A 21,119-nucleotide genomic window follows, 5' to 3' on the forward strand; every position below is an offset into this window, starting at 1 on the left:
TGGCAGTAGCCCCAAGGGAACTTTATTTTAAATGCATCCCTGTTTCTTGCATTTACAATAATTATTTATTTATTTAAAAACAATCCCAGAGAGGGTAGCCTGATGACCTTAGCAAAGCACCATCCCTGTGAGCGCCTCCAATCATAGTGAGTCACATTAATATTCATGAGGTAGGTTGGACAGATACCCTTTATAATTTGGAAGTTGAGGAACTTACCTAATTGTGCATAGGCTGTTTCTTAAAATTCCTCACTGGTTGCAAAAGTACTGGCTGCAAATTAAGACCGGTAAGTAGTGTATCTGGCCTTGTGTGAGCTGTTGGGAGGGAAAGGCAAATAGAATGAGTTGCAGAAGATGGACTTGAAGACATTCAAAAAGGTTTTGCAGGGTTGGTGTTTGAATATAGTGTCACTGTTAAGGGTGGTCTGCTCCTAACAGATACAGAAGATCTTTGAATGATTTGCAATGTTGATGATGCATTTGACAAGTGTAGGAAATTGGATAATTATTTGGGATGGGTGACTACCCACCTCAAGAAATGATCACATCCCTTTTCAGGGTAAATCCTTGTTAGAAATGTGGTTTCTGGTTGCCAAGGGTATGCGCCTAAGTCAGGCAGAACCCACCCACTCTAGGCAGGGCAAGAGAGTTACACACCCAAGATAACCCCTGATCCTCCCCTTGGTAGCTTGGCACAAGCAGTTAGGCTTATCCTAGAGGCAATGTGTAAAGCGATTACACAACACGCAGACAACACATGTGACGCACTATCACCACCACAAAGGAAATACAACACCCATTTATATAAAAATAAAGTATATTGTACGCAACCTCATTAGACCAAACACAACTTGTCAGTAATACCCTGCTACACGCGGAGATGTCAGAACATTACACAGTTACTATTACTCTGCAAAAGCCAGCAGTAGTCACATACAACACATAGGTTACTGGTTATCCTGCAACCTAAGTAGTAGTCAGGTAAACATTGCTAAAATGCACATATCATGGTAAGACACATATCACCAGAAAGGTCAAACAGTATCATGAATGAACACAATAGAAATCATATTGCGCCAATGTCACCATAAGATCAGGACTGCACACATCATGGAAAACACATGTTACCAACAAGGTCAAACAGTATCATGAACAGTAAGAATTTCATTGCACAAATGGCACCAAACCACCAGAAATGCCCAGAACCATGAAGCATTCCTCGTCTGTTCACAAGCCAGGTCTCTGGGGCCACATAGAGGGACTCCAGCGCATCTTTCATGGTAGATGAAGCCCTAACCGGCTTTGCGGGAATGGTACCTCAGTTGAGGATCCCCTTCCGCCCGGTGATCCATCTCGCAGAATGTGAGGGGTGGGGAACCACACACACCCTCCATTCCAATGGGGTGATCTCTCCCTGTTAGCCACAAACTTCCAAATAGCCCCCAATAGCCCTGACCCGCTCTCGCGGGGGGGGGGGTCAGAAAAAGGTCCCCGTGGCCTGCAAACGCACTGAGCTCACACGTGTCTCACGCAGTGACCTTGGAAGAGGGACTTACCCTCTACTCCCTGGGTCCTACTCGAGGGGTGCCCCCTCCTCGGAAGGGGGTCACCTTACAACTTCCTCTCCGTCCGGCGGAGCCTCTGCTGAGGCTTCCTCACTGACTGGTGAGGGAAACAGAGGCTCACACAGCCTCTCGCACCTTGGGGGACCACGCATCTCCCCCGAGCGCAATGCCCCTGCGATCTAGGCCCTGGAGCAGCCCATAGGGCGGGAGGGACCTCCAATGAGGTTCCCTTCCCTCCTGCCACGGCTCCTGCACACACCCACACGCAATCTAGTTTGCTAGCGTCCCGGGCCGCAGTGGTGATTTTGCAATAAATGGTGCCAGCCCGTGCCCCAGCGGCACTCTTCTCCATGCTCCTCACCCTGGAGGCACCAGACGGAACACAATCGCTCCACCCTTCATTCTCCTGTGCCCGGGGCTGCGCTAGACCCGCTTGTGTTGCAGCAGTGATTACTCCCTTGGAAAGACGAGGAAAATGCACTCCTAACACACTTAAACAAATAGAAGTGCTCCTCCCAGTGGCAAGAAGTGATGGAGCGCTCTTCACGCGCTTTAGTAAACAAAGCAAAGCACTCTTCCTGTGCTTCAGGGAAACAAAGCAAAGCGCCTTTCCTGCACTCAGCACCCAGCTCCTGGAGACAGTCAAAGGGAGCACAGGGCGGTAGGGCCCAAACAAGCAGGCCAGCTCAAAGGGTTGCAGTCAGTGGCAGTTTCTCCTAGTGAACCAGCAGATCACAGATCAGCACAACAGCTCCTGGTGAGTCCCTCCAGCAGCATCCTGTGTCTAGGTCAGTAGTCCATTAATGTCTCTCCTAACATGGGGAAAACAACCTTTCGCAAAACGGGGGAGAAGAGGTTCAAACCAGTTCCAACTGGTTCTAGGAGTGTTCCCTCTCTCCTCCAGCACAGTCTCCAGACATCAGTTGGGGGTAAAGGAGCCCTTTGTGTGATGCCAGGGCACAGCCTTTACAAATGCAGGTGTGCCTCGCCTCTCATCTCAGCCCAGGAAGACCATTCAATATGCAGGTGCACTGCTGTGACACCTCCACCCTCCCTGTGTACAGGCTGTCTGAAAAGTATGCACAAAGCCCAGCTGTCAGTCTGCCTCAAACATGGATTGGACTCATGCTGCAGAACACCAGAGTCATAAGCACAGAGAAATGTTCACTTTCTAGACGTGGCATTTCTATAATGGTAATAAAAAACCCACCTAAACCAGTAAGCAGCATTTCTCACTACCATTACAACCGCACCAAACATGCCTGCGCTACCCCTCATAGATCAGACAATACCCCCTAGACATAAGGCAGGGCATTTACATTGCAATCCTAGGAGCAAGGCAGCACTCACAGCAGTGAGAAACCAAATAGGCTGTTTGTCAATACCAGGACAGGCCACTCAACCAGGCACATGTCCTGCCTTCGACATACATTGCACCCTGCCCATAGGGCTAGCTAGGGTCTACCTTAGGGATGACTTGCAAGTAGTAAAAGGGGAGTTCCAGGCCTGGCAAGTAAATTCAGATGCCAGGTCCCTGTGGCAGTAAACTGTGCATGCAGGCTGTGCACTAGCAGGCCTGAGACAGGTTTGAAAGGCTACTTCTGTGGAGCAAGCTGCGCTGCAGGCCCACTAGTAGCATTTAATTTACAGGCCCTGGGTATAGAGATATCACTGTACAAGGGATGTACAGGTAAATTAAATGGGCCAATCAGGTCTAAGCCAACCATACCAACTTAAGAAGGAAGAGCACATGCCCTTTAGCAGTGATCAGCAGTGATAATGTGCTCAGAGTCCTAGAGCCAACAACAAGAGGTCAGAAAAATTAGGAGGAGGAAGGCAAAAGGTTTGGGGATGACCCTGCAAAAAGGGTCAGGTCCAAACAACCCTCAAAGCCAATAAATTAACCTGTGGTCAGCTCCCTAGTAGCTGCGGCACAGAGCTGAGAGGCTTAAGTTAGGGCAATGTATAAAGTATTTATGCGATACCAAAACAGTAATAATGTCAAAATTCAAAACAATACAAATCCCAAAGTGAATTTAAAACGTAGATTACAATTTACTAAACAAAATTACACCTAACTGACAAAAATCCAGTAGGAGCGAAACAGTGATATCAACTTCTTTTTTGATAAACAGCTTTATTGATTTTATTGTTGCAACAATGTAATATCAACAGGCCATATGTACACCTCAGATACATCGCAATGTACAATTCCTGACTGGGCTTCATCAGAACATATCTTCAATACATTATGTTGTCCAAGGACACATTTAGCAGTTATTACCAGATTTAAGGGACTTCACATTAACAGACATTGCGAAACCCTTTCCATTTCCCCCACACTTAGTTATATTTAGCTGGGCATCCTCGCATCTAATATACTAGCTTTTCCTGCTGGGCACACCAGTCCATTCCTCGCCTCCACCGGGCAAGCGTTGGTGCTGCCTCCGAGTTCCAGCTGGCAGCTATATCTCGTTTAGCCACCAGGCATGCTATCCCCAGGAAGGTACGCTCAGCCCTGCTGTTCCCCACTCCCTCGAGGACACCCAAAAGGATTGGCAGCGGGGTCACCTCTACCTCTACAGCCAGTACTCTGGAGAGTTCAGCAGTCACCGCTGCTATGCGTGGACAAGCCCAAACCATGTGGTAAAAGTCTGCATCTGGTCTTGCACAGCGGGGGCAATCAGCATGAGGTCGGAGACCTGCTCTTTGCATTTTGTCGGGGGTAAGGCATGCAGTGTATAGGTAATATGTGTGTACCAATCAGAGAAAGGTAGCTATGGTCAGGCTCCTTGAAGCCATTATGGCATCCCGCCAGTCCTCTTCTTCCATCTGACTCAGCCAGCCCTCCCATCGCGCTCTGAGACTAGTGAGTGGTTTTGCCGTGTTGGTGATCAAGGTGTGTGGTATACCTGGGACCCTGCCCAAGTCACCCATTAGGATTTTCACCCCTGCCAGACTAAACTCAGGGATGACCATACCAGCCTGCATGTGGGCGCCTAGTGCAGTCGGAGCTGCAAGTATTTATGAAACCGGGTCTTGGAGAGTGAGTACTGCTGTTGGAGTTCCTGGAAGGACAGCATATAGTAACCCACCCTGACATCTCCTAGAAGTGAAATGCCTATGTTATCCCATTTATGGAAACCCTCCAAGGCGGAGACTTCACAAAGCCACGTTCCCCGCCACAGTGGAGTTTGCTGGGTGAAACTTGCCCACCACCTGTCTCCCTTTGCGCTGCCCTCCACCCTGTAAGTACCATTCTTGTCACTTCAGGGATCTCTTGTGGGAGGGGGGTACCATACAATAACTCAAGCAGCTTGGGGAAGCCCATTGTCAGGAGTTCAAGCTGGTACGCTGGGTCCGACCACCCGCTTCCCAGCCAATCATTAAATACCAGCAGTTGTGTATTTAGATAATAGAGATATAAGTTGGACATTCCTAGCCCCCCTTCATGTACGTCGCGCTGACAGGTGTGAAGTGCGAGTCGTGGGTGAGAGTTGTGCCACAGAATTTGCCACACCACTACAACCATTTCTTTAAACCATTGCTTGGGGAGCTGATAGGGAAAGTTCTGGAGAAGATAAAGGAAACAGAGTAGGATCATCATCTTATACAGTGCTATTCTTCCCAGGCCATTAATGGGTAGGGTCTGCCATCTCTGGAGGTCATCCCTAAACTTCTGGGTGAGTGGTGTGATGTTAAGTGACCATGCTAACATAGGCAAAAGGGCCACAGTTGATACCCAGGTATCGGAAGCTGTTACATCGAATAGGGATGTTGTCCTGCCAATCGTAGCAGTTCCTTGCAGAATGCAACGGGACCAGTACGGACTTGCTGGGGTTAAGCATCAGGCCCGAGGCCTCAGAGAATAATTTCAGCAGCTGCAGACACCGGGGTCTACAACTAGCTAGGTTGGTCAGATAAATGAGTACGTCGTCACAGTACACGGCAATGTGGTCTTCACATCAGGTGGGCCAAGCGCATCCGCTAATTAGCAGAGCCTTCCTTATGATTTTTGTCAGCAGTTCGATCGCTAGGGCAAAAAGAAGCGGGGATAATGTGCATCCCTGGTGGGTCCCCAAGCAGGTGGGGGACAGGTCCGAGACTACCCGAGATATGAACTTTTAAGTTTAAAGTAGGACTAGTGCCAAGAAGCACAAAGTGCCAACAATAACCAATGGTCGCGGTGCAATCGGAGGGTGTCAAGGCATAGGCCAACAGCAGGGTTTAGTCTAGGTCCAGTTGCCACTGGTGGGCTGGGCAGTTGCAGGAAAAGGCTTCTTGTAACTTGTTACATCCCTGTTGCTTGCACAGGAGAGCAGCCTTATTATCCTTGGTGTCCACTTCTTTGTCTTGGGTACAAGAGGGAGGTGGTCCAGACCTTCAGGGTTTCTCTCAAGCCACAGGCAGCATGTCAAAGCCACTTCTTTTCTTCTTCATGTCAAGTAATGTTCTGAGGTAGGTGCCTGGAGAGACCACATTTATGATTGGCACATGCAACTGAGGGGAAATCACTCCTGGACACACCCTAACCGATGGAGTTAAAGGTCCTGTGGCCATCCCTACCTACTTTGGGCATTTTCAAGATTATGAAATTCTTTGGCCACAATCCACTTGGGCTCTGAGGGCTGGCGCCATGTGTGTGGGGAGAGTTCCTTCGTAAACCTAGTGTCCTCCCACATATAACACTAAACTCCAGTTTGAGACAGCCACTGTAAACCTAATAACCCAAATAGAGAAGTCTGGTAGGACAAATGCAGTGTTTTTCAGCACCCACACAGTGGATAAACACTTGGTATCCGGTTTCCTTCCCTTCAAGTGAGTCCCAAGTGCTGTATGTAAAACCCAGAGACAGACATCTGGTAGGACAAAAGCAGGGTTCTCAAGTAACTAGACAGCGGATGTACAAGAATTATCTTGGAATCCTGTTTTCTTCTTTTTATGTGTGCCCCACGTGTGAGATGTTAACCCCAGCAGATCTGTGAAGCATTTTTTGACACTCCAGCAGGATCTAACACCGTAAACTTAAAAAGGATGCTCACACTCTCCACCCCCCATATTCTGTGAAGCTCAAAGGAGTGATCCTTGACCATTAAGATCAGCCTATTGTTTGCACCTGGTAGGCATTTCACCCCTTCTTTTTTTTTTACATCAATTCACATGCTAATTAGTGATTGGGAGAAGTTGGAAAGCAAATTTAAATTAGCTTCCAGGCACTTCAGGCAAGAAAAAGATGACTTACTAAAAACATTTTTCCTTAATATTTATTACAAATCTGACTTTACCATACCAAATTGGTTTTGTAATAACTATTATAATAGTTGTTTACTTCTTTTTCTGCCTAGTCCTAGTGGCGTAACATAGGCCCCCGTACCCTCTGCGCCTGAGCTACAGGGGGCACCTCAGTACAGTACGTTAGCCTCAGAGCTCCTGGCTGAGTCTGGAAGGGGGCCCCTTCATGTTCATTGCAAGGAGGGGCCCCTGAAGTTTCGTTATACCGCTGCCTAGTCCCATTCTCAAGATACAGTATTAGGATTTTAATCTGTACTCTGGTTTTCTACATAGGATAACTAGGCTTGCCAGAGTGAAAAATAGCTTTGTGGTGCTAGTCCCTGTAAGGACATGCTTACAATAAATTTCTACATGTCCTACATTTAAAAACAGTGCATCTGGCCTTGAGGGCTTTCTAGGTCTACATAAAGGTGGCATATTAACATTTAAACCTGTCACAGGTTTATTTTGACAGGCCAATTAGCAGGTTTTACACTGCTACTGTTAAACTATGCTGTGGGCCTGAAGCCATGTTTCCATTGCCACTCTAGTGAATAACACACGCATAACATAGGCAAGTTAAATATGGCAATTAGGAGTATGCCAATTCGATAATGCAGTTTACTCCAGGGTAGTAGTAGTAAAGGGAACATAATTCTAAATCCAACAAAAATATAGGGTCCAGCAAAAACTGAAAAATCCAGTGTGACCACGCAGAAAGCAAGGTAGGTCTTTTTTTGTTTTCGTCTGTGAGTCATGCCTTAGGTTCTCTGATGTTCAGTGAGTGGAACTTGTGAGGACTGGATGAAATCTTGTGGTGGTGACTTTTCAATAGTACTTCAGGATCAGTAGGGCTTAGAAATGTAAATGTGAAAATGCTGGAGGTTACCTCGTATTCCATGTTACTTTAGTTTTTTGTGCCTGACCTCAATAGTCTGAGATAACGGGCTGGGTTAGATGGTTCAGCAGGTTTTAGAGAGGAAGAGATGTAAGCAGGTGACTGATCAAACCAATATATGGGTGATATAGCCACACCCATATGTTGAATGTTATAGAAATATGCAAGAGTATTAAGCCAACATAGGAATACTGAGTATGATTGGAAAAGTGTTCATGGTTTTCAAGTTGGCCATATTCTTTCTAGAACTCAGAATGCCAATTCATCCACACTTTCAAATAATCCCTCTTGATCAGTATTTTCTTAACCACAAACTACGGTTGAAGAATGGGTCAAGCAATGAGTTGTATCCTGGGGGTTGCTAAACCTCAGTTTTATTGAACATGATCTCCAGCTCTAAACTACAGTTGTACAGAAGACAAACTATCCAGTAGAGGCATGTTACTTGCATGTCATGGATTTCCCAAAATGGTCTAGTGGGATACAGTGCAGAGTCCCTAGTATGTTGTGTGATGAAGACTTCCACAAAACAGTAGCCTCAGGAAGGCCTGGGGAAACCTCAGAATGGCGGCTTGCAGGGGGAAGGGTATGCTCCACAAGATTTGGGGGTTGAGGGCTAAAAAGAATGGCGAGAAGGGCGTATTCTGGATGGAGCATGACCGGGGAAATGCCCGTATGTCACTGTTGATCAAATATAATTTTATTTAATAGATGGTCCTTTTATACTGATAACAAAATATTTGTTTATTTCGTGACAACTGCCATATTGTGTCGGGCTGCATTTGTTTTTACGTCCGGCAGCTTTAATAAGTTCAAAGTCAGTAGTTGATCATTTTCTTTTAATTACTTGCAGAACGAATTTTAACAGAACTGTACAAAATCTCCTGCTTAAAGGAACTCTCTTTGGAACTACATGAATACTGCAAGATGTCTAGTGAAATACTCACAAACTTTAATAAACACAGAAACTTGGAAAAACTAGCACTCTCCAGTGCAGGGTTTGGAGAAGAGGCCTCGTCAAAGCTAAGTAGGTTTCATTTTCTTGTTGCTTTGAAACTCGGTTTGTGTACTGTGGATGACTTTCTTTGGTGTATATACAAGCAGATTGTAGGCTTGAACTTTTATAGTTGATTACGCTCCAGCACTTTATACATTAATGTTTTAATATAGCTTTTCTAATTTAGGTCAGCTTTTTTGTATTTCTTTGTGGATTATTTTTTTGGGTAGGTTAAACGACAATGGCTGAACCCCTTTCCAGTTTACTGAAATGATCCTTGACTGTCTGGGTGATATTTACTTGAAGCAGAATTCAACATGGCAGCATAATGTGGGTCTAGAACCCGTGTTGGTACTCCCTGGTATGTGCATTTTTAAGGAGAGGCCATGACCTCTGCACAAGAAAATGCCCATTACGTTTTATGGAGAGGGGATTTGTGGAGCATTCATGCAATGACTTCCTTGAAGATACTTCTTCTGATCTCCACTCTCTGTATAATATAAATAGTTCTAACTGGGTCTGGGGACTATGAGCCCACTATATTGATGTTTGCTGAAGGAACTTGTGAACAATGCGGTAAGGAGATGAAAGTGGCAGCAGAAAATGTATTCAAACGTTCACTGTTTTGGGACAGTGAAAAAAGAGCAGGACTGTACTAACCATCGATGATGTGTGATCAGATTGTGAGGTAGGCTGCCTTCCCATGTCTCCTCCACAGTAGAAGTGAACTGTGAGTGTTGCTGAAGCACTGAAGGTTGAAGTAAGACAGAAAACAAGAAGGGAGGAAGGACATGGGGGTATAGGGAGACAATTTCTGGACTCTAAAGTTAAAACATTACCCTCTCAGTTACTACTGTGATGCGGTGGTATTGTGATGGCGGAGACCAAGGCCTGTATCACATAAAGTCGCTAGAGGAGCAAGGGCTGTGTGTCAGCTTTCTGCACCCTTTGGGACTTGGGGTAGCAGAAGCAGAGGTTGCTTCAAACAAGCGTGCTGTACTGCCTTGACAAATGCACAGCCGGCAAGGCAGCTGCGAGTTCACATCTCTCCTGGCGGCAGCACATTATCTGTCATAGGGTGCGCTGTTCCTGTTTGCACCCAGCACACCCTATTAATGATGAGATGCAGCACACACATGGACATTGCGCCTTATCTGTATTACGGCCAACGGTTGATAAATGTTGCACTCCTTTTTGGGACAGTGTACCTCTGTAAAAATGCCTGCATGCGATCAACATCCTTCCAGGGAGGCATCAGTAATCAAGGTGGCATCTCGCTGAGTGGCCTCAAGTAGATCCCTTGGGTAGCATTCTGGAGCAGTCTTATGTATAGTGCCCCAGGGCACAGTGGGCGTGTGTTTTCAGGGGCCCTAGGCACTGTAGAGCAAATACAAATGGAGACAGCTGTTTGGCGCTTCTTTGAGTTTCCTTGCTGCTAGAATATGTTTACTGCTAATAATTTGTCACTTTGCCAGGATAACTGTCTATTTAGATGTTATGTCAAATGCTAGTAAACGATTGTTTTTAGTCCTGTATATTAATTGAATTTGGAGTGAGTTAGCAAATAAAAAATGTTCTCTATTTTTTACCGCGATGGCCATTTTGGTAAAGCGCTGATGGTGTAGTCTAGTCTTTCTAGCAGCAGCAGATTTACATGGAGGCAGCTGCTTGTCCGCCTCTTTGAGATCCCTTGCTGCTACCACACCCATGTTGCCATTACCTGCAGGTTCATTCATCTCCTTTCCTCCCTATACCTTGTCTTCTCAATCTGCATTTTATTGTTCCCGATCCAGCATACCAATTAAGGCCTGTGCACATGCTAGTGTATGCACAGCTCTTACATCTAATGAAGCAGCTGGTTCCGCAGTGAAAAGATGCCCTCCTTCTCTGCTCATCTCTCATATTCCTACAATTGCACCTCCCCTTCCTGTTTGTTTGACACCCATTGTTAATTGCCTATTTAGCCCGGCCTATGGGCAGGCCATCAGTGGAAGCCATTAAGGCTTTTTACAGAACAGGATGTTCTTTCACCCATCTGCTGGTCCCTGCTCAGACTATAGATGTAGTCTATACTACTGTTATGAACCATGCAGATGCTATTGTCATCCAGCAGGCTGTGAGTGACATGCTGACAGATAAAGCCTCTCCTCATCCTGCTGCCTCGATAGAACCAGCGATTGATAGGCCTACCACGGTAGACAATGCTACAACATACCTCGCAGTTAAAGCACACCCATGAGCCCCTTCAACTCTATCATAACGCAACATTCATATGTTCTCTGGCAGGCCACAGCCACTCTACCACAGGAATTTCAACTAAAGAAGCCATTTTCCTAACACCAGCCCAAAACTACTGAAACAGCGTTTCCGCCCACCAGCCGTGCGGTGAACAGGGCCTTAAAATTGACACTGGCTCCTAATGGAGCTGGCGCCAATGTGGCGGAGCTGCAGCACCCGTCACGCATTCTACTGCCTGTAATTTGAGCAGTGAAATGCGCAATGGAGCTGTGAATGCCCCCATTCTGCCAGCCTGGGAAGGCGGTATGGGGACTCGTAATCCCCAGCTGTCCTGGGAGATTATAACCACTGGGACCGCCAGGCTGCACGCTGGCTGTAGGTAGGCAGCAGCCTGGTGGTGTCGGTGGTTGGACCGTGGCTGCTCTGCCATGGTCCTAATAGGGCAGTTAGACCGCCCTGTCTGTGGCAGTCTGACTGCCATCGCGAGTGTGGCAGTCTTGAGACCACCACACTCATAATGAGGGCCTTAATCTTGTAAAGGAGGCCATTGATGTTCCATGAAATTAATGTGTAGGGACACCTCTCAGGGCGGGGGGAGTCAGTGGATGGAAGCATCAGGGGTTTTTAGCGAGTGCATGGGCCCTGGCCCGCAGGCCCTTGAGCCAGGTGCATACCAGGGCGAAGCGAGCGGCTGGAGTAACAGCGGTGGACCAATGTGACTACCTGTGATTAAGAGGTTTAGAGTGCATAAAACTACAAAAAAAATTAAACTTGTCTCAACCAACCCTCCCGTTTCCCCCAATCCCCCCCACTCCATAATGCCCCTCGGGAAGCATCTGTCGCCCCAAACCATATACCCCAACCCCACAACACTTTGTCCATGATAGGAATGGATTGGTGGATTACTCAAAAGGGGCCCATCACAGGGCACCACACGCCTCCGCAGTTGTAACTGAAGTCAGGCCTCGATGGGCCGGCAATAATTCACCAACAGGGATTGCCACGGAGCCTCAGACCCGGGGCCTCGGTGGGTCTAGGTGGGTCAAGGCCAAAGCGACACATGGCTGTCACACCCCAGAGGTAGGCAGACTGAACTCCAACTGGGCTGTGCTCCAAACAAGGCCATTTAGGCGTTCAGACACCAGTTCTGCGTGGCCTGGTGGTGGCCCTCCAGGTGTTCCACTGCCCAGAGGGCAGCGCGGCTGGAGCCCACCCGAGGGAGGCGTGCTCACAGGGCACAATGCTAGGGCCCAAACTGTACTTCTGGTCCTCTCCTCTGCAGGGGCCTGGTCGCGGCCCAGGATACAGTGGTTGTCCAAATAGGGGGGGCTTTTAGTTGTTTAGATGCCCCTGGGCTAGCCAGGTCCACACAGGCCGGGCCCTCTGGCATCAAATGAGGGCAGAAGGAGACACAAGAGAATAGAGCTGGGGGAGGCCCCCTGCGCTCTGCTGAGCCTGGCAGCGTGCATGTCTTCAGCCTTCCTCCACCCAGGCCCACGTTGATGGAATAGAAGATGTGGGTCTGGTCCTCTGCGCTGCCACCCCACTTACTGGCTCCTAGCACACGGCCTCACCCCCGCACCTGCCTCTCAGTCTTAATCGATTCCCCTCAGGCAGAGGGCCCTGTCTGCTCCGTGCGGCTTCAGTCCACCATCTTAGTCCTCAGGGTGGGCCAGCAGGCGGAGTACCCACCGCAGGAAACATTGAGACGCTGAGGGACGGTCTCCCAACGAGGGAGGGGTGCCCGTTGGAACCTTACCCCCTTGATGGCCTGCATACTGGTGGTAGCCTACCCGGAGCTGGATGGGCGCTTGAGGGCATCACATCAGCCACAAGGGGCTGAGTACAGTGTGTTTGTCAACCAACTCTGTTGCCTGGCATGGGATTTGGGTGCATGGTATTAGTCAGTGGATGCCCCAGTATGCCAGTTCAGACATTGCTGCGTGATCAACCTCAGGTTAATAGGGTGGAAACCATGTATTAGATAGATAGGTAGGTGGCTTCCCATCTCTGACAGGGCTTAGCTGGTTCCAGTTAGTGTGTAGCTCGCAGTGTTTGGGTCCTACCTGCTGTGGTAATTAGCCAATGGGATGCCAGTGTGGTCCATACTGCCCATTCTCAGTCTCAATGTATGACAGTGATGTGTCTGCCATCTGTGCTGTTGGTGTTGAGATTGACCCCTGTGCTCCCTTTCTCTCTATCCCCCCTCTCTCCTTTTGTCTACCTATCTATGTGTAACCAGGAGGCAGAGTCCACCAACGCTGAGGGGACCAGTGGGATGAAGGGCGAGGGGAGAACCAAGCGGGGACAGGAGGTGATACCACTGACTCTGACTCATCCTCCAGTGGGAGCTCCCTGGTGGTGGTGGACCCCTCTGGGACCACCCCAGCTACAGGTTCTACTGCCACCCCGTACCAGCAACGCCCTCCCAGTAGCCCCCCACCAAGTTGCCCGTGCCTGCTCACCCATGAGGGTTGGAGTCTCCTTCGCCCCAGGCACCCCAGGTCTTGCCCCAGTCAGCCCTGCTGCCCTCAGTGAGGAGGCTATGATCTCCTGAGATCCATCTCTGTAGGGCAGTCAACCATAGTGAATGCTATCCAGGGACTGGCATCCAAGATCTAGCAATGCAGTGCCTTCCTGGAGGGCATCCATGGTGGCTTGGCGGCACTACAGAGATCCTTTCAGGTTCGGGCATCTTCACTGATGGCAGCCAATGTCCCTGTTTCATGCTTTACCCCTCCAAGTACCACTACCCAGTCCCAGTCTCCTCACCCCAACCCATCAAACGCTCACATTCCTGCAAGCATGCACCCAAAACAACACACAAGACTCGCACAGACAAAAACAGGCAGCACACTTCAGTCCACAAGCACTCACACAGCTAACACACAGATGTACACACATCATCCACTGCCTCCACTGTGTCCCCCTCCTCCTCCTGCCTCACAGTCACATACTCACTCACACCTGGATGCACTGCATTAACAGTCTCAGAACCTGCCACCTGCACAGCCTTGCCTACAGTCACCACAACAGCAGGCCCGTAGACATGCACCCCACACACCACATGCGCAGTCACCACCACCACCTCATGCAACACACCCACCTCACTTGCAGACACCACCACAACATCCATCCACACATCCTGTTTGTCCTCCCCAACCCTGTATGCCCCTTCCAGAGACACACACACGCTCGCACTCAGACCCCCACCAGCCATCTAGCTCACCCATGCACACTGTCCATGCACCTGCACCCAAGTCCAGCATACCTCCTCCTCCTACAACCACTCTCTCTACTTCCACTCCCATTCCTCCTCCCACATCCTGCCCCATTGGCCCTAAGAAACTTTTCCTTGCCCATCTTGACCTCTTCCCTCCCCGTCCTGCCAATAAGAGGAAGGTCCCACCACCCCAGCCCAGTACCTCAAGCACCCTCCACCACCAAAGTCTCTAAAGGGCACGTGTCCGACACCAGCCCCCCTGCACCAAGGACACTCCTCCGCCCCCAAAAGGGAGGGTTAAAGTGCCACCCCCTCCCAAACAGACTGGCAGGACCATGGGGCCACCTCCAAAACCTTGGGCCAAGGAGGCCCCATCCAAATCCCAGGAAAAGGGTAGCCCCAACCAAATCCAAGGCCAAGGAGGCCACATCTAAATCCCTGGCCAAGGAGGCCACACCCAAATCCCAGGCCAAGGAGGCCACACCAAAATCCAAGGCCAAGGAGGCCACACAAAAAACCCAGGCCAAGGAGGCCTCACCAAAATCCAAGGCCAAGGAGGCCACACCCACATCCCAGGCCAAGGAGGCCACACCAAAATCCAAGGCCAAGGAGCCCCACCAAAATCTAAGGCCAAGGATACCACACCCAAATCCCAGGCCAGGGAGGCCACACCAAAATCCAAGGCCAAGGAGGCCCCAACCAAATACAAGGCCAAGGAGTCCACACCAAAATCCAAGGCCAAAGAGGCCCCACCAAAATCCCTGGCCAAGGAGGCCACACCAAAATCCAAGGCCAATGAGGAACCACACAAATCCATACCCAAGGAGGCCCCACTCACAACTATGGCCAGGGAGACCCCACTGGAAACCATGGCCAAGGAGGCCCCACTCAAAACTGTGCCCAAGGAGCCCCATCCGGAACCAGAGGCCAACAATCCCCATCCAGAACCAGCGGCCAAGGAGCACCATCCCAAACCAGAGGCCAAGGAGCAGCATTCCGATCCAGAGGCCATGGAGCAGCATCCCAAACCAGAGGCCACAGAGCAGCATCCCAAACCAGAGGGTATGGAGCAGCACCCCGAACCAGAGGCCAAGGAGCACCATCCCGAACCAGAGGCCATGGAGCAGCATCCCGAACCAGAGGCCAAAGAGCACCATCAGTAACCAGTAAGCAGGCAGCCCCCTCCAGAACCAGTGGGCAGGAAGCCCCCTCTCAATGAATGTTCCCCCAGCTCCCTGCCCCTGAAGTGCCTGCCCACTTCCAACAAGATGCCCCAGAACAGTGGAGTCCCGTTGTTGTCGGGGGTCTGGTTGGGGCTTGGACTTTGCCCTGTGGGCATTTGTGACGTTCGACTGGCCTTTGGGCCTACATGTATTTATTTCTGCAATTGTGTATGTTTTTGCATTTTACATATTCATACAACAGGATTACAGTGGTTGGAACTGTGTGTGTGTCCTGGGTTTCTTTACTCTGGGGTTCTGTTACTGTTGGTTTCCTCTGCAGCTGGTTCTGGGTGTGTGGCGTGTGTATGCTGTGTGTTGTGCGCGTGTGTGTGTGTTACTCTCCCCCCCTCTCTCCCTCCCTTGTGTGCTAGGCGGCTGTACTCACCGTCGTCATCTTTGTCGGTGTTGGTGCTCCAGGACGGCCATGGTGTGGTACAGCATCGGGAAGACTTGCAGTTCTGGCTCCATGGCGGGCGTGGACTCCTCTGTGTACCTGGAGGTGAATGTCTCCTTTTACATGATGTGTTTCTGCCAGGCTTTTGGTGGCGTTGGTACCGCCCCGAAATCCTGGCTGTGTTGTACGTCATAATATGGTGGGCTGATCCTTCTCTTCCGCCTGCCTGTAGGTGGCTACTGCCGTGTTCGTTGTTCATACCACACTGGCGGTCGGTGTCGGTGTGGTACATTGGCTGTCTGTGGAAGGGCTCACCACCATGGTCATTATTTGGCAGTCATTGCTGGCAGCCTGTTGGTGGTGATACCGCCACATTAACCCTGGCGGACAGAAGACCACCAGGGTCATAATGACCACCATAGTGTTGCCACCATCTTAAACGGATAGTCCCTCATTTGCAAATGAGGGAAATACTTTACCTCTGTTCTGTACCATATTATGGATGTTGGTGTAGAGGCAAAGAGGACATCAGGAGGTGCATTGACTGCCCCCCCCTTGAAGCGTGGCATGTGTCCCCTGCATTATGAAAGACAGAGCCACTCTGCCTTTTGCTAATGATTAGATCTAGAGTTTCTGGCATCCCTGGGGGCAGGGATTATTTTTAGTAGGGCACACTGTCCTTGTTTGCATCCGGAAGCACCATTTTAACCCGTTTAGTGCGGGCGTCGGCCAGTGGCCGACACCCACACTACCTCCCTGGTGCAGGTCACGACCAGTGCCCGACACCAGGGAGGGGGTAAAAAAAATCTTCGTGTGCGTTGCACCTGGGATTTATTATTTTTTTAAAACCCCCTGGGAGACACGGAAGATCTTTATGTCTCCCCCCGGCCTGCCCCTTTGTGATGTCAGCGCGCCATGAGGCACACTGACGTTACAGTTTTGTTTTCCCCATTCGAGTAGGAAGCAGCCGCAAGGCCGCTTCCTGCTCCAATGGGGAAAACGGCCCCACATGGCCTTCCCGATATTCGGGAAGGCCTCGTTTGAAAGGGGAGAATGTCCCCTTTCAAATGAGGCCTTCCTGAACGGGTTTCCTGGCACTCAGTCGCAGCGCAGCTGCGATTGAGGGTGAGGAAACACACCTAGACACCAGGGATTTCACTTGGGGGGGTGCCCCCTTCGGAAAACGGGCCCCCCTCCTCCCCACCCCAGGGGCATATTTTTTTTAATTAAAGCTAAGTGTCCCCTGGGTGGGTGCGATCTCGCTCGATCGCGCACCCCCCAGGGGCTAATTGTTTTTTTTTAAATAAAGAACTTGACAGGGGGGCATTATGGCCCCCAAGGAAACCATATATCTCTATCTATGTAGATAGATCTGTCTGCGTAGATATATCTATCTACATAGTTAGCTATATCTATCTACATATATAGATAGATCTATATATAGGGCACCAGCAGTGGAGTGCGCCGCCCAGCAACTATCTGACCACTTTGTTTTTCAAGCTCTATCTACCGCTCTCTCTCTCTCTCTCTCTATATATATATATATATATATATATACATATAATAATATATATCACTTTTGTCAATGCATGTGTGGTTTCCCTGGGGGCTGCGTTTGGCACCCAGGAAAACCAGACCCACATATAAAAGTGATATATATATATATATATATATATATATATATATATATATATATATATATATATATATATATATATATTTGCCTCCAGTTGTCTTGCAGATGCAGCTTGCGTCTTCAAAGCAATGCACATACTTCAACTGACGCGTTTCAACTGTAGCTTTTAGGCAGCAATAAAAAAGTCAAGTAAGTCTTGTGATTATGTTTCTGCTACAGAAGGATCAGACTTTTGTCTAGTGGCAGTTTTGGTGCCATAAAGAAGTGCAGAAGGTTTATATGCTTACTGCAAAGAGTAAATCTGTATTTTATGTAAATAGGTGAGTACATTGGTAAAGTCAGCCATTACCTGCACTATAATACAAATGAAATGTATGTGCAGGCGGCTATGGAGAGATGAAGAGCACTTTTGCTGGGGGGTAGTGAGGGAATCCGAGGAGGAGGACATGATACTGGGAACACCAATAATGATTGTTGGACTGGGCGCTAGAGGTGCTAAAGACTGAGACGATTGGTATGTGACAAGGTGTTTTTTGAGTGCCTTGAAAGAACATGCTGATTGAGGGAAGAAGCAAAGGTAGTTCACCCAATTTAGTTCAGGCCCAAATTCCACCGCCCAAATCGTATTGTGGAGACATGAAAATTATAGATCACAAAACAAACTGCTTTTGTAAGGCAGGCAGACATTTCTGGAAACTAGACATCCGGGGAGTCCACAGAGGTGTGACTTGTGTGGATCCCCCAGAATACCCTGCAAAGCTGAAATGTTGAATAAAAACTCTATTTTGTCTTGCATTTCTGTCACACAAACTACAGGAATATGCTAGGATCCACAAAATTCCTACTACCCAGTAATTCCTTGCCTTTCCTGATAAAAACACTACCCCACTTGAGTGCCTGAACTCTGTCTTTCTATCTCCCCTTCTTTCTTCTGATGGGAACCCTGATGACCTTTTGGGAGTCCCCCTTACATACCTTCTTAGAAACTGTGGTGCTGACCCAGATGTCTGCCTCCTCAGCGAGCTTCCTGGGGTCAGAACGATTACTATCAACCAGGTGTTGGTGTAGCTCTGTAAAACAAAGATCAAACATGTGCTCCTTCAAAATTACGTTGTACACCCCAGAATAATCATCTACTTGGCTGTCCCTCATCCATCACTCACTGCCCTGCTAGCATAATTTAAGCAGCCAACCCAGCTCTTTGATGCAATCATTTGACTGGCCCTGAACCGCTGGTGTCAGCCCAAAATTGTTGACTAGTATGGTCTTCAGTGTAGTATCTCTGGCCCCCACCTCTAATGTGAGAAGGGTATCCCTCCCCACTGTAGACATGTACATCTGCAAACAACCACCCCAGGACTCCTGTGGGATTTTGTGCACTCTTAGAGCCACTTCATAGGCTGCAAACCATTTGTCTATGTAATTCCCCACCACATCACTTTGCACCAAATCCTTGGGTATCCGGACTGTTACTTCTGTAGTCAGCACTGCAGGTTACTGCTGCTTGACTCCACTTGTAGGGCTCTTATGTACAGCTCTCTGAGGCTTAGCTCATGGGACATCTTCCTGATCTCTATCACCAGCCTTCTCGCCTCTAGAGTCTGCTTTCTCTCAACCAAAGCAAGTTCTAGCGTATCAAGCTCCAACATGATCTCCTCCCTCCTTTCTGACAGCTCCTCTGGGGACAGGTTCCTTGATGAAATGCTGCTCTCTGGTCTGGGAACCAAAATGATTCCAGCAAGTTGCTGGCCTTCTCCATAGATAGTCCCAGATCCACATCATACTCCAGGATCAGCTCATCCTCCTCTTGAATTTCTGTCTCCTCCTCCTCTGCGACCTCAGCCCCTGCATCTCGGGCCTCCCCTCAGGCTCTCAAAGCCTTCTGCAGCTCCACCTCCCGAGTGAAGCCTCTCATAAAAACCTGAAACTCCTTGCAAAAGCTCTTCAGCTGAAACACAGTGCAACACTCTGACTTGGCCAGCTCAAAAATAAATTACTTCAGGTGCAGATGCTTCTTCTGCAGAGTGAGATATGGTTTAGCAAAAACATCCAAAAAGGCCAATTAGGGAGAATTGAAAAAGACTTGAATTGGTCTTAGTATAGAATTGTAATGCACAATGAGTTCCTATATGGTATTGCGCAAACACAAGTCCTATTCTCACAGCTGATCAACAGTGTTAGAAATTAGGTTTCTGGTTGTCAGAGTATGCGTTGTGTACAAGCAGAAACCACAATTCTAGTCAGGCTAAGTCAGACGCACACTAAACAATAACCTGTGCTCACCCTCTATTAGCTTGTCACAGAGCAGTCAGGCTTATCTAAAGAGGCAATGTGTAAAGTATTTGTGTAAATCAAGACCAAAACGACAAATATCCAATGAGTAGAAATTGAGTTATGAGTTTTTAAAGAATAAAAAGAGTTCTGGCGCTCAGAAGGAATAAGCGCTAATTGGGGGTTATCTGGTTGCACTGGACTAGGACAAAGTCAATAGTTCAGGCCACCCATGATGGAGCGCAGGCCGGCTACAGGACCCACTCAGGGAGCGCTGATCAAAGTACCTTAATCCTGGTCACAGCCACAAGATGCGTTGATTTTACTCATGCAGTGCTGCCGATGCCTCAGTTCCAAAGGCGAGGTACAGGTGCTGCAGTGTGCTGGTTGCGAAGCGTCAGTTCTGAAACCAAAGTGCCAGGTTTCTCCACACAGAGAAAGGATGTGTCCATCTTCCTTCAGGAGCGGTGGGAAGGCAGTGGTTCCGATGCAATGTTGATGGCGAAGTTCTAGTTCTGAATGCAATATGCTGGTTATACTCGCACAATAGCGGCGATGTGTCAGTTCTACCCCTCGCAGTAGGCGTGTCGATTCCAGCTGAAGCAGCACCTGGGTCCACTTCCAATGAACCAGGCACAGGAGCAGGGTAGAAACTTTAATATCCCAAAGCCTCAAACAACAGGAGGCAAGCCAACAAGCCTTTAGGGATCACTTAGGGTGCTAGGTAGAGTCCAGCTTTCCCTGAGCAGGGTCATAGAACAGCAGGCAGCAGGACGGTACAGTAGAAAAGCAGTGCTTCCAGGTCAGCAATCCAGCAGATTAACAATGTTGGATTAATCACAGCAGTTCTTCTGACAGAGTCCAGTTGTAGGTCCAGAAGTGTCTAATTTCTTGGGGTCGGAGACCTAGCATTTATACCCAACTGCGCCTTTGAAGTGGGAGTGATTTCAAAGAAGTGTCTTTGAAGTGCACAAGTATCCTTTCTTTCTCAGCCCTGGTTCCAGACTATCTGTGGGAGGTAATCAGAACTTTGTGTGGGGTCAGGCCACTACCTATTCAGATGTTAGTGTCTACCCCTCCCTCCATTCCTGCCCAGGGAGAGCCAATAGAATGCAGATGAGCACTTAGACACATCTAACTTTCCTCTGTTTGTGCTGACTAGAGGGAATGCACAAAGTGTGGCTGTCACCCACCCCAGACATGTATTAGAGACAGACTGCAGGTACTCAGGGCTGTAAAAGCAGAGAAATGTCTACTTGCTAAAAGTGGCATTTCTAAAATAGTAATGTTAAATTTAGCATTACCCATAAAGAAGATTTAGCATTACCATTCCAAAGATATGAAACGGGAGACAGCTACTCCTTTCTAATCAGGAATTACAGCTTAAAACTGTATTTAGGAAT

At 48.7% G+C, this 21,119-nt stretch overlaps 1 protein-coding gene across 1 annotated transcript in view; it reads left to right on the forward strand.

Moving 5' to 3' along the window:
- The window catches only part of LOC138284946 (baculoviral IAP repeat-containing protein 1-like), a 579,119-nt gene that overhangs the window by 313,991 nt on the left and 244,009 nt on the right, over positions 1-21,119 (forward strand). The window contains exon 12 of the mRNA XM_069224297.1: positions 8,588-8,761. Coding sequence (XP_069080398.1) covers positions 8,588-8,761 — 174 coding nt within the window. The remainder of the gene's footprint in view (positions 1-8,587; positions 8,762-21,119) is intronic.

This window comes from Pleurodeles waltl, chromosome 1_1 (genome assembly GCF_031143425.1).
Source record: "Pleurodeles waltl isolate 20211129_DDA chromosome 1_1, aPleWal1.hap1.20221129, whole genome shotgun sequence".
In the NCBI taxonomy this organism is placed as follows: Eukaryota; Metazoa; Chordata; class Amphibia; order Caudata; family Salamandridae; genus Pleurodeles; species Pleurodeles waltl.